Here is a 14,807-nt window from a genome sequence, read left to right on the forward strand (position 1 = left end):
TGCCATGTACAGCTCCATTTCCATATTCTGTCCAAGTCTTCCTGGAGTAGTTCGCAATCTTTGTCACATCTCACTTTTCTTAACAATTTTGCATCGTCTGCAAATAGGCTCACATAACTGGACACCCCATCCACCATGTCATTTATGTAGACTGCGAACATTACTGGTGCCAACACTGATCCCTGTGGAACTCCACTCTCCACCAATCCCCATTCTGATGGTCTGTCCTTAATTATTGTTCTCATTTCTCTTCCTACCAAAAGTCTTCCATCCATTTTAGTAAACTGCCATGCACTCCTCCTACCATTTCAAGTTTCCAGATCAGTCTCTGGTGTGGTACCTTATCAAAGGCCTTTTTTAAATCCAGATATATTCCATCAGCCCAACCATCTCTTTCCTGTATTACATCTATCACCCTCGAATAGTAACATATCAGGTTTGTCGTGCATGAACGCCCTTTCTAAAACCAAATTGACACTCACAAAGTATGTCATTTTTCTCCAAGAAGTCTGTCCATCTAGTCTTCACCACCCTCTCACACATCTTAGCTACCACACTTGTAAGTGACACTGGTCTATAGTTCAATGGGTCTCTCTTGTTACCTGATTTATAGATTGGGACAATGTTAGCTCTTTTCCAGTCTTGGGGCACTACGCCTTCCCTTAATGAGGCATCAATTACTTCACAAACTTTTTCTGCCAATTGCTCCTGCATTCTCTTAAAATCCATCCTGATACCCCATCAGGTCCCACAGCTTTTCTCACTTCTAAACTCCCCATCATGTTCTTGATCTCCTCCACAGTTACTTGAAACTCCTTCATAATCCCTTTCTGTTCCATTACCAGTGGTTTGTCAAAAGCAGTCTCCTTTGTGAATACCTTCCGAAAGCATCCATTCATAGCCTCTGCCATTTCCTGGGATCTTCACTGTATACTCCATTTACTTCTAAACTTTCAATACTTTCTCTATTTTTGATGTTGTTGTTCACATGTCTGTAAAAAGCCTTGGTTGGTCTTTACATTTATCAATTATATCCTTTTCTTGTTTCTTTCTTTCTTCTCTAATCAACACATATTCATTTCTTGCTCTTTTGTAACTTTCCCACTGCTTAATCCGTCTTTTCCTTCTCCACCTCTTCCATGCATCCTCTTTTCTTGTTCTAGCCTTTTCACATCTATCGTTAAACCAGTCCTGCTTTCCAACTTCTATGTTGTCTTATTGGTACAAATTTTTCTCACCTTCTTTGTATATTTTTATAAATTCCTTCCACTTTTCATTTGCTCCTTAGCACTCTTGAATTTCATCCAATTTGTCTCTTGAAAGAATTTCTTTAGGTTTCCAAAATCTGTCTTGGCATAATTCCATCTTCCCACTTTATATTCTTCATTTCTTCTAGATTTCTCTTCGTCTATCACCTTGAACTCCAAAACTGCATGATCACTCTTTGCTAAAGGGCACTCCACCCTCATCTCCTCAATGACCATTGGCTCTGTACTAAAGACCAAGTCCAGTCTTGACGATGCTCCTCTCCTCCAAACCTAGTATCTTCTTTGACCCACTGAGTTAACACATTTTCCATTGCCAGTGTCAATAGTGTATTTCCCATGTTGTCTCTGATCCTTCCATTGACCAGTCCTCCCAACACACCTCTTTACAATTAAAATCTCCCATCATTATAGTTCGTTCACAGCCACCCAACATTTCTTCCAGACATGTTCCTGTATCACTTATCATTTCTTCATATTCCTGTACTGACCATGCATTTGTCTTAGGTGGTACGTACACCACTATGTAGTGCCTCTTTTTCCTTCATTAGTTTCTGCTCTGATCTTTAGCACTTCTGCCTTTCCCATACCTTTTTCACTTGATCCACCTTTATATCTTTTTAACCAGCAACATCACTCCTCCTCCCATCTTACCTACTCTATTTCTTTTCCAAACGTTATATTTCCTTCTCCAACCTTCATCAGGTCTTCTCCTCTCTCAGTTTTGTTTCAGTAAGACCCACAATATCTGGGTTCTTGTCCTCAAGTAATCGTTGAGTTCTAAAATCCCGATATCACTCCATTTATGTTGGAATACATTACATTTCGCTCATATGTAAGTTTCTTTAGTCCTTTCTTGCTGTACTTTTCTGGGTTATGAACCACTTCCTCAGTCTCATATCCAAGATTCTCCAGAAAACTCTTTCTTCTCTCTTCTGTCCTCTCTTCATTTTTTTTCAAAGCCTCCTTTCTCAACTCATTTAACATTTCTCTTCCTTTTCACCGAGATCTCTTCTCAACCAAATCTTCCTTGTTGTTTCCTGCTGGGCTAGCCTCCATGACTTCTCCACCAATTCATCTACATCCTTTGTGACTTAAGTTTGATTCTTATTGGCCTCATACCTTCTCTTGTGAACTTTCCAATTCTATGGAAGTCCTCTATTTCTTGTACTAGGTCTTTTCCTCCTCTTGCACCACATTAATGATATTATTTATCACCTTTTTATGTTTTTCTCTCTCCATTTTACTCGGTGTCTTATCCTCCTCCACACCAAATATCACCACACATCTCTTTTGTCTACAGTTTCCTCACCAATGTCTCATTTGACTTAATAACCTTCACCACTTTCTCAGCTATCTTCTCTTCTATGATCTGTTGATCTATAATTTCAGCAAGGCCCAAAGTTTTCTCCCTGACTCTTTGATTTCCTTTTCCAGACTTGCAACTTTGTAATTTACCTCCTTTCTTTCCACTTCCTGACTTTTTTCCATTCAGCCTGCTTCTCCATCACTTTTCCTAGAGATTCTCCACATTTTTGCAATTCACTTTAATTAGCTTAACTTCCTCTTTCAGTGCTGCATTTTCCTTCTTCATATCGGCACAGTCTCTTTTACATTGTCATAACTCGTTTCCAGGCCCTCATACTTTTCAAACAGTTTTTCAATTTTACCTTCTAACTCCAGAATTTTCTTCACATAAGCGCTCTTTTCCATTATTCCTTGAAACCCTGTGAAGTCTGATTCTCTTTCGAGTTCACGGCCGCCATGTTGCAGACGTAAACAAACCAGCTGATGGCTCAAACGCAGGCTACTGTTTATATTTACCTTCACTGGACATTATTTTGCTAATCAACAGTGTGTGTGTGTGTGTGTGTGTGTGTGTGTGTGTGTGTGTGTGTGTGTGTGTGTATTTACCTAGTATTTACCTAGTTGTAGTTTTACAGGGCCTGGGCTTTATGCTCGTGTGGCCCTGTCTCCATATCTACACTTATCCAATCTTACTTTAAAAGTGTGTACACTCGTTGCAGACACTACTTCTTCATCTAAACTGTTCCACGTCTCAATACATCTCTGGAAACTATATTTTTAATATCTCTCAGACATCTTCCTTTCTCAGCTTTTTACTATGCGATCTTGTGCTTCTGTCATATTCTTCTCTCAGGATCAGTTTCTCATTATCCACTTGGTCCATTCCGTTGATCAATTTATAGACTTGTATCAGGTCTCCTCTCTCTTCTTTGTTCCAAGGTTGGTAGATCCATAGCCTTTAGTCTCTCCTCATATGTCATCCTTCAAGTTCTGGGACCATTCTTGTAGCCATTTTTGTAGCCTCCAATTTCCTTATGTGTTTCTTTTATGAGGGGTCCACACTACTCCTGCATATTCCAATCTGGGTCTTATTATAGTATTTATCAATTTCTTCATCATTTCTTTGTCCATGTAGTGAAATGCTACTCCAATATTCCTCAGCAAATTATGTTTCTCTAAAAATTCTATCAATATGGCTTACTGGTTGATTGTTTTCTTCCATCGTCACTCCTAAGTCCTTTTCCTTTTGACTTTCTCCAGTTCTACTCCATCTCCCATCTTATAGATTCCCACAGGTCGTCTTTCACTCTTTCCCATTTCCATGACATGGCTTTTGTTCACATTGAATTCCATTTCCCACTTCTTACTCCATTCCCAGATCTTATTTAGGTCTTCTTGCAGTATTTCACAATCCTCCTTTTGCTTTATAACTCTGCACAGTTTCGTATCATCCGCAAACAAATTTATGTAGCTGTTCACTCCTTCTGGCATGTCGTTAATATAAATGAGGAAAAGTACTGGTGCCAATACTGACCCCTGTGGCACTCCGCTTTCTACTGCTCTCCACTTGACTTCATATCTTTAACTACCGTCCTTATTTCTCTCCCCTCAAATAATTTTCTATCCATCTCAATGTGCTTCCTTTAAGCCACCCTTCTCCTCTAACTTCCATAGTAATCTTGCATGTGGCACTTTATCAAACGCCTTTTTAATCCAAATAGATGCAGTCAACCCATCCTCTCTCTCTTGTACTCTATCAACTATTCTAGAATAGAAACTCAATAAATTAGTTACACAAGACCGTCCTTTTCTAAAACCAAATTGGCTATTTGATATTAATTTGTTGTCTTCAAGAAACTCGATCCATTGTTTCTTTATTATTCTTTCACACATCTTGCATATTACACTAGTTAGTGATACCGGTCTGTAATTTAAAGGTTCTTCTTTCCTTCCACTCTTATATATGGGAACCACCTCAGCTCTTTTCCATTCTACTGGCACTGTTCCATTTTCTATTGAGCATTTTATGATGTTGTATATAGGACTTGCTAGTTCTTCCCTACATTCTTTCAGTATTCTGCCTGAGACTTCATCCGGTCCTATTGCCTTTTCTTCATCCAGTTCCTTCATTAACTCTGTTATTTCAAGCTTGGTTACTTTAATCTCTTTCATATAGATTGTCTCTCCATTACCCTGTGGCCTCTCAAATTTGGATTCTTTAGTTAAGACCTCCTGGAATTTTTTATTTAATAGTTCTGCCATACTTTTGGGTCTTCCACCATCCCGTTCTCTCCTTTTAACCTTTCTGTTGTTTCTTTTTGCCTAATTTTTCGATTTATGAATCTATAGAACAATTTTGGTTGCTCTTACATTTTTCGACAATATCTTTTCAAAGTTCTTTTCCTCTTCCTTCCTCACCTTAACATATTCATTTCTTGCTGCCTTGAAGTTTTCCTTGTTTGTTCAGTTAACGTAAGAGGTGTCTTGACACTCCTCTTTTGAAAGAGTTTAAGTCATAGGCAGGTGGAAATACAGACACAGGTAGAGAGTTCCAGAGTTTACCAGTGTAGGGAATGAAGGAGTGAAGATACTGGTTAACTCTTGCATTAGGAAGATGGACAGAATAGGGATGAGAAGAAGTAGAGAGTCTTGTGCAGCGAGGCCGCAGGAAAGGCATGCAGTTAGCAAGTTCAGAAGAGCAGACAGCATGAAAACAGCGGTAGAAGACAGATAAAGATGCAACATTGCGGCGGTGACTTAAAGAATCAAGACAGTCAGTTAGAGGAGAAGAGTTGATAAGACGAAAAGCTTTAGATTCCACCTTGTTTAGTAAAGCTGTGTGTGGATCCCCAGACATGAGAGCCATACTCCATACACGGGCGGATAAGGCCCTTGTACAGAGCAAGCAGCTGGGAGGGAGAGAAAATGGACGAAGACGCCATAGGACACCTAACTTCTTGGAAGCTGATTTAGCAAGAGTAGAGATGTGAAATTTCCAGTTTAGATTTTTAGTGAAGGATAGACCGAGTGTGTTTAATGTAGAGGAGAGGGAAGTTGAGTGTTATTGAAGAAGAGAGGATAGTTGTCTGGAAGGTTATGTCGAGTAGATAGTTGTAGAAATTGAGTTTTGAGGCATTGAACAAAACCAGGTTTTCTCTGCCCCAATCAGAAACAAGTGAAAGATCAGAAGTTAGGCGTCCTATAGCATCTCGCCTTGAGTCATTTAATTGTTGTTGGGTTGGGCGTCTGTTGAACGCTGTTGAATAATGCATGGTATCATCAGCATAGGAGTGGATAGGGCATTGAGTCAGATTTAGGAGATCATTGATGAATAATAGAAAGAGAGTGGGTGATAGGACAGAACCCTGTGGAACACCACTGTTGATAGTTTTAGGGAAGAACAGTGACCGTCTACTACAGCAGCAATAGAACGATCGGAAAGGAAACTGGAGATGAAGGTACAGAGAGAAGGATAGAATCCGTAGGAGGGTAGTTTAGAAATTAAAGATTTGTGCCAGACTCTATCGAAGGCTTTCGATATGTCAAGGCCGACAGCAAAGGTTTCACCGAAGTCCCTAAAGAGGATGACCAAGATTCAGTTAGGAAAGTAAGAAGATCACCAGTAGATCTGCCTTTACGGAAACCATACTGGCAATCAGAGAGAAGGTTGTGAGCTGATAGATGCCTCATTATCTTCCTATTAAGGATAGACTCAAAGGCTTTAGAAAGGCAGGAAATCAAAGCTATAGGGCGGTAGTTAGAAGGATTGGAGTGGTCACCTTTTTAGGGACAGGTTGAATGTGAGCAAACTTCCAGCAAGAAGGATAAATAGAAGTAGAGACACAGATGAAAGAGTTTGACCAGGCAGTGAGCGAGTTCAAGCACAGTTTTGAGAACAACAGGAGGGACTCCATCCGGACCGTAAGCCTTCCGAGAATCAAGGCCAGAGAGGCCAGGAAAACGTCTTTATAAAGAATTTTAATTTTAGGGATGAAGTAGTCAGAGGGTGGAGGAGTAGGAGGAATATGCCCAGAATCATCCAAAGTTGAGTTGGTAGCAAAGGTTTGAGCGAAGAGTTCAGCTTTAGAAAAGAAGAGACAGCTGTAGAGCCATCTGGATGAAGTAAAGGAGGAAAGACGAAGAAGTAAAGTTGTTAGAGATATTATTGGCTAGATGCCAGAAATCTCGAGAGGAGTTAGAATTGGAAAGACTTTGACATTTTCTATTGATGAAAGAGTTTTTAGTAAGTTGGAGAATAGATTTGGCATGATTACGGGCAGAAATATATAGGGCATGAGTTTCAGCAGTTGGATGGCTACGGAACCGTTTGTGAGCCGCCTCTCTATCATTGACAGCACGAGAACAAGCAGAGTTAAACCAAGGCTTTTTAGCTTTAGGGTTAGAGAAAGTATGAGGAATGTATAGCTCCATGCCAGAGATAATCACCTCTGTTATGCGCTCGGCACAAAGAGAAGGATCTCTGACATGAAAACAATAATCATCCCAAGGAAATCAGAATAGTACTGCCTTAGTTCCTCCCACTTAGCAGAGTTAAAATGCCAGAAGCACCTCCGCTTAGGCGGGTCCTGAGGCTGCACTGGAGTGATAGAACAGGTAACGGAAATTAGATTGTGGTCGGAGGAGCCCAACGGAGAGGAAAGTTTAACAGAGTAAGCAGAAGGGTTGGAGGTTAGGAAAAGATCAAGAATGTTGGGCGTGTCTCCAAGGCGGTCAGGAATACGGGGGAACTTCACTAGCTGCTCTAGGTCATGAAGGATAGCAAAGTTGAAGGTTTGTTCACCAGGTTGGTCAGTGAAAGAAGATGAAAGCCAAAGCTGGTGGTGAACATTGAAATCTAAAATGGAGATCTCAGCAAAGGAAAGTGAGATAAGATGTGCTCCACCTTGAAGTCAAATAGTCAAAGAATTTTACATAGTCAGAGGAATTAGGTGAGAGGTATACAGCACAGATGAATTTAGTTAGAGAGTGACATTGAAGTCTTAGCCAGATGGTAGAAAATTCTGAAGATTCAAGATTGTGGGCACGAGAGCAAGTGGTGTCGTTACGCACGTATGCGCAACATCCAGCTTTGGATTGAAAATGAGGATAGAGCAAGTAGGAGGAACAGAAAACTGCTGTCAGTAGTCACAGACAACTGTGTTTCTTTAGGAAGAGAAGATGAGGTTTAGTAGAGGAGAGGTGGTGTTCCACAGATTGAAAATTAGAACGAAGGCCACGAATGTTGCAGAAATTGATAGTGAAAGTATTAGATGAAGTGTCAAGACACCCAAGGTCGACAGCAGACAGTCCGACCTGGGGACATTTATGGTCCCTCCCAGAGGGGACTCCGAGGCAGGGCGTGGTGAAGCCATTATTAAATTTTGATTTGAAGAGAGTGTAAAAGTGTAAGGTGTTGTAGTGTAGTGTAGGAAGTAGTAGAAGTTGTCTTTAGAGGGCAGGCTGCAGCTGCTCAATTGTATAAATGAGACCACAAAGGGAACCAAGAGAGGACACAAATCACTCAGTCTTGTAAAACCCAATCTCCTCTCTGTTTCCTCTGAATCTTGTCCATTCCTTTACTCTCTGGTCCATCATATTGTCTATCATTAGGTTCAAGAATCTTTCTCCCCAGGCTTCTTCCCCTATACCACTTTCATAATGTGTGTGTGTGTGTGTGTGTGTGTGTGTGTGTGTGTGTGTGTGTGTGTGTGTGTGTGTGTGTGTGTGTGTGTGTGTTACCTGTGTGTATTTACCTATTTGTGTATTACAGGGCCTGAGCTAAGCTCTCTGTGTCCTGTCTCCTTGTCCATTCCTGTCATATTTCTCTTTCATCTGATTGACACACACCGCATCAACGACATGACTGCTCAGTTTATTCCACTTATCAATGCTACGATGCGGGAAACTGTATTTTCTCACGTCATTTAGACAGATGTCCTTTATTAGCTTTTTTCCTTGTCCTCGGAGATAATTACTTGTGGTCACCTTTATCAACTCTCTGTCCAGTAGGTCAATCTTGTTCACCAATTTATACATAGTTATCATGTCTCCTCTTGTTCTTCTCTTTTCTAATGTGGTCAGCCCCAGCTTCCTCAGTCTTTCCTCATAGTCTAACTTCCTGAGTCCTGGTACCATCCTTGTTGCCAGCCTTTGTACCCTTTCTACCTTCACATTTTTCTTCATATGTGGTGACCAGACACATGCTGCATATTCTAGCTGGGGTCTTATTAAGGTACATAATATCTTCTTCATCATTCCTTCATCTAGGTAGTGGAATGCAAGGCCAATATTTTTAAGCATGTTGTATGTTTTCCCAAAAATCTTGTTAATGTGTTTCTCTGGTGACAAAGTGTTTTGTACGGTTACTCCTAAGTCTTTCTCCTCATTGGTCTCTTTAATTTTCTCATCACCCAGTCTGTAATCCCAGTTTGGTCTGTATCTACTTCTTCCCATTTTCATAACATGGGTCTTGTCTATATTAAATTCCATCTGCCACTCTTTACTCCACTCATATATTTTATCAAGATCTTCCTGTAACTTGTTACAATCTTCCACATTCTTTACTCTCCTCATAATTTTAGTATCGTCCAAACATGTTCATATAACTGTCAATTCCTACTGGCATATCATTAACATAAATCAAAAACATGATGGGACCCAGCACTGACCCTTGTGGAACTCCACTGGTTACCTTCTTCCACTCGGACTTCTTTCCTCTCACCACTGTTCTCATTTCTCTTCCCATTAAGTAATTTTCCATCCATTTTGCTAGTTTATCATTTACTCCTCCAGTCATCTTTAGTTTCCACATCAGTCTATTGTGTGGTACTTTATCAAAGGCCTTTCTCAAGTCCAGGTAGATAGCATCCACCCATCCCTCTCTATGTTGTAGTATGTCAGTCACTCTTGAATAAAAACATAATAAATTGGATACACGATCTTCCTTTTCTGAAACCAAACTGCCTTTCACTCAGAATGTTTTCACTTTCTAGATACTCACTCCACTTAGCTTTAATTACTTCTTCACATACCTTGCACAATATACTAGTCAACGATACTGGTCTATAATTTAGCGGTTCCATTCTACTACCATTCTTATATATAGGCACAATGTCAGCTCTTTTCCACTCTTTCGGGACTAATCCTGTTCGTATGGAGGTTTCCACAATATCAAATATGGGGTTCAACAATTGATCCTTACATTCTTTAGCAACCTCCCAGATATGCCATCAGGCCCCATTGATTTATTAATATCCAGATTGCTTATAATTTTCCTTACATCTTCCTTAGTAACCATGATGTCCTGCATTTGCTTTATTTCCGTAGGCCTTCCTCCCATAAAATGCTCCTCCTTTGTAAACACTTTGCAAAAGTTGTCGTTCAAAATTTCAGCTATCTCTCCAGCATCTTCATATACTTCTTCCCGTTTTTACCTTTTCTATTGCCTCCTTTTATTTAGTTTTCCATTTATGAATTTGTAAAACATTTTTGGGTCACTATCACAGTTTTCCACCACCCTCTGTTCATATTCCTTCTGTGCTGTTCTCCTTACTTCAACATATCTATTCCTTGCTGTTTTGTAGCCTTCCCTTGATAATACATCACTGTTTTCTTAAGTTTCTTCCATGCCTTTTCTTTGTTCTTTTTTGCTTCTTCACAATTTCTATTAAACCACTGTTTATTATTTAAAGTCCTCTTCTGTAATATGGCACAAACTTTTTCACAGCAGAGTTATAAAAATCCATAAATTTATCGTACTTCAATTGCATATCTCTTTCCTGGTATACCACGGACCAGTCAATTTCATTAAAGAACTCCCTTATATGGTTATAATTTGCCCTAGTATAATTAAATTTTTCCTCCCTGCGTTCCACAATCTTATTCGTGCTTAATTCTGTATCCAGCTCAAAGCTTAGGACATCATGATTGCTTTTCCCCAAGGGACTTTCATGTTCAATTTCCTCTTTTAGAGAGATTCCCCTGGTAAATACCAAATCCAACCTTGCTGCAACATCCTGTCCCCTGCACCTTGTTGGTGATCTCACCCACTGTGCCATCAAGTTATTTGTTGCTACCTTTAACAATTCTTCTGCCCACTCACCACCATTCACCACTTCGTAGTCTTCCCACATTATTTCTTTGCAATTAAAGTCTCCAACTATCATCACTCTATCCTTTCTGTTGAGTTCTTGCTTTATTCTGTCTAGAGTATTTCTCATCACCATTTGGTACTGTTCATATTCCCAAGCACTGGTTCTGGGTGGTATGTATACTGTTATAATATTAATGTCCCTCTTGCCATCTGTTATAAGCATACTTATCACTTCCTCATTTCTCTTACTATAGTTCACCTCCTTCACTATCAGATCATCCTTAGTAAAAAGCATTATACCACCACCACCTTTATTTTTTCTATCATTTCACTTTGTAGTGTTTTACAACAAACCAGTCTAGCTTTATTTCGGGCCTTAGCTTTGTTTCCACTACAAACATTATGTCCGGTTCGTTATTTCTTAGGTAATCCATACATTCTAGCCTCTTAGACAGAAATCCATCTATGTTCGTGTAAGTCACTTTTATTCCATTCCTAGTCTCGTTCTTCCATGTAATGCCTATTCCGTCTTTTTTATCCACCACTTCTTTAGCCTCCCATTTCTCATCCTCCAAAAAAACTTGATCTTTTCCTCCTCTGTTCTTTCGTCATTCCTCTCCTTCACTTCAGATGTGTGTGTGTGTGTATGTGTGTGTGTGTGTTTACCTAGTTGTATTTACCTAGTTGTATTGTACAGTGTTCGAGCGGGGTCATAGTGTCCTGTCTCCATATCTCCATTTATCTAATTTTTCTTTAAAGTTATGCACACTATGTGCTGCAACAATTCCATCCTTCACACACTGCCTCATCCTGATTTTCTTTTCATGCCCTCTTGTCCTTCCATCCTCTTCTGCCAACAGCACCAGGTCTTCTTTGTCTATCTTTTCAATATCATTTACTATCTTATATTTTGTTGTTAGGTCCCCATTCTCTTCTATCTTGTAAGGTTGGCAGTCCCATTTCCTTCAGTCGTTCTTCTTATGTGAGGTCCCTTAATTCCGGCACCATCTTTGTGGCAATCTTCTGTATCCTTTCCAGTTTTCTTATATCTTTTTTAGAACTTGGAGACCATACCACTGCTACATATTCCAGCCTTGGGCGTATCATGCTTGTGATAATTTTTTTCATCATATCTTTATCCATGTAATGAAATGCCACTCTTATATTAGTCAACATCCTATAAGATAGTCCAAATATCTTATTTATGTGTTTATCAGGGCTCAGATTTTCTTGTATGATCACTCCAAGATCGTTTTCCTTTTTAGTCTTTGTTATTTGCTCTTCTCCCATCAGATAGTTCCATACCGGTCTTCTCTTACTCTTTCCTAGTTCCATTATGTGACATTTCCTGGCATTAAACTCCAATTTTCACTTCTTGCTCCATTCATAGATCTTATTTAAATCTTCCTGTAGCAGTATACAGTCTTCTCTGGTTTTGATAACTTTTAGCAACTTTGCATCATCAGTGAATGAATTCATATAGCTCTCATTTCTCATTTCTCTATCATTCAAATAATCTCTTGTCCATTCGAGCAAGGTTCCACACAGTCCTCCTATGTTCTTTAGTTTCCAAAGACATCTTCCATGAGGGACTTTATGAAATGCCTTTTTAATGTCCAGGTATACTGTGTCTACCCATCCATCTCTGTTTTCAAGTCCTACAATAACCCTGGAGTAGAATTAGTAAGTTTGATACACATGACCGCCCTGTCCTGAATCCAAATTGTCTGTTCGATATGACTTGCTCCTCTTTTAGAAATTTAACCCATTTCTCTTTGATAATTATTTCACATAACTTCCCTATGACACTTGTAAGTGACACTCAGGTCTGTAGTTTAGTGGTTCAGTTACCTTTCCTCCTTTAAATATCGGTATTACGTTGGCTCTCTTCCACTCTAGTGGAATTTTCCCTTCATTTATTGAACTTTTAATTATTTCCCAAATTGGCTTCAGTACTTGCTCTTTACATTCTTTTAACACCCAGCCTGATACACCATCTGGCCCCATTGCTTTCCTGACTTCCAACTTGTCCAGTAATCTTCCAATATCTTCGTTATGAACTGCAATTTCCTGTAATCCTAGGCAATTCAATGTCCTTTTAGGTTCTGTGAAGTCATCTTCAGTGAATACCGTTTGAAGCTCTCATTCATTATTTCACATATTTCTTTCTCTGTTTGGTATGTCTTTCCTTTAATTATTTTTTCAATTGTTTCCTTATTCTTTATTTTGCCGTTTATAAACTTGTAGAAAAGTTTTTGTTCATCCTTGCTTTTATCCACTATATCCTTCTCAAACTTTCTTTCTTCCTCTCATATTACTCTAATATATTCATGTCTAGTATCTTTGTACTGCCGACTATTATAGTCATTTCCCTGCTTTAAAAGTTTCTTCCACGCTATATCCTTTGCCTTTTTTGCTTGTAAGCATCTAGCCGCAAAACTTTTGAAGAAAATTGGGTCGCACGATGATGGTAGAACTCTACAGCAGGACTTAGATAGACTATGGGAATAGAGTAAAAGATGGGAAATGGAATTCAACATTAAGAAATGTAACATAATGGAATTTGGGAAAAGCAAAAATAGGATAATAAGACAATAAAATCTTGGAGAAGAGATGATTAAGAAGGTGGAAAGTGAAAAGCACCTGGGAGTTCTCATAACAAAGGAAATGTTCCCCAATAAACATATAAATAAAATTGTTGGTGAGACCTACAACTTACTGAGAAATATTAGAATTGCATTCTCATATATTGATGAAGAAGATATGGTGAAAAAGTTATTGGTATCATTGATCAGACCACGACTGGAGTATGCAGCAGTACTGTGGTCACCTAACACAAGGAAGAATATCAGGAAAATTGAAAGGATACAAAGAGCGGACACCAAATTGGCCCTAACCTTGTTGGCTCTTACGTATGAAAAGAGACTGGAGAGACTGGAATTACTAACACTGGAGCAGAGAAGAGAAAGAGGCAACCTGTTGACCATCTACAGAATAATTAATAATATGCTGGAGCTTCCTGATAGGATTGACCTGCTGAAGAGGGACAGAAGGGACACAAGAGGACATGAATTAAAACTTAGAAAAGACAACTACAGAAGAGACTTCAAGAAAAACAGCTTCCCCCATAGAGTGATAGATATATCGAATGGACTGGACAGAGAGGTGGTGTGTGCAAAGTCTATACACGACTTTAAGAGAAAATTAGACACTGTGAGATACAGAGACGAGACAACAAGAGCACAGGCTCCCCTCCTGTAAAATACAACTATGTAAATACACATACACATACACACACAGATACTAGAAGTTGAATTAGAAGATCAGGAAATAAACAAGATACACACAAGACTACTGTGGAAGTTAAGAACAAAAATTGTCTATATTCATCTGAATTTTATTTTTGTGTTTATTTGATTTATGTAACATGTCTTTTATTGCTTTATACAATAACTGTATTCACATATGATATGTCATGAGTTTTATGGGTTTTAGGGGACAGATATAAAGGTCTTAGAACACATTAGTATTTTTTTTTATTCATTCTTAAGTCCACTATATGATGGTTTGCTTTATGGTTGAATTTTCAGGAACCAATTAAGATCACATATTTAGGAATACCTGTACCTATTTACATAATGTATTACACAGAAAATTCAACTGTCAATGGTGTTCTATAAAAGAAAAAACTTTGATAACCCAGATTTTTACATAGATTGATCTTCTCCCAATTGGTTTGACTTATGGAGGGTTTATTATTGAAAATGCATTTTCTTGTCCTTGAAATGTTGTTCTAGGAAATGTATATTTTCAGACCTCATTTTTGAATGTCATCCTGGGAGAGCTTCCTGCTCATATTGGAAGGGTCTTTGTCCAAGGCAAGATAAGCTATGCTTCCCAGGAGCCATGGGTGTTCTCTGGCACTGTGCGGAAGAATATTGTCTTTTGCCTGCCTTTCAATGAAAAGAAATACCTGGAGGTTATTAAAGGTATGCTATTCCTTGATATTGAGAATTAGGAATACCATTACTTTTATTTGCAAATTAGCTTGTAGATACTGTCAAACTGCCTGAGTTGTGAAACATGCTGTGTCATTAATGAAAAGTTAGGCATGAACAGGTTGTTTCAAGAACATTTATATC

The 14,807-nt window shown here is 38.9% G+C and overlaps 1 protein-coding gene across 5 annotated transcripts in view; it reads left to right on the plus strand.

Moving 5' to 3' along the window:
* LOC123516005 (ATP-binding cassette sub-family C member 4-like) overlaps positions 1-14,807 on the plus strand; it is a 222,798-nt gene that overhangs the window by 98,842 nt on the left and 109,149 nt on the right. For all 5 annotated transcript variants that reach the window (XM_045274990.1, XM_045274992.1, XM_045274989.1 and 2 more), the window contains one exon: positions 14,480-14,654. In XM_045274990.1, the coding sequence (XP_045130925.1) occupies positions 14,480-14,654 (175 nt within the window). The remainder of the gene's footprint in view (positions 1-14,479; positions 14,655-14,807) is intronic.

This window comes from Portunus trituberculatus, chromosome 40 (genome assembly GCF_017591435.1).
Source record: "Portunus trituberculatus isolate SZX2019 chromosome 40, ASM1759143v1, whole genome shotgun sequence".
In the NCBI taxonomy this organism is placed as follows: Eukaryota; Metazoa; Arthropoda; class Malacostraca; order Decapoda; family Portunidae; genus Portunus; species Portunus trituberculatus.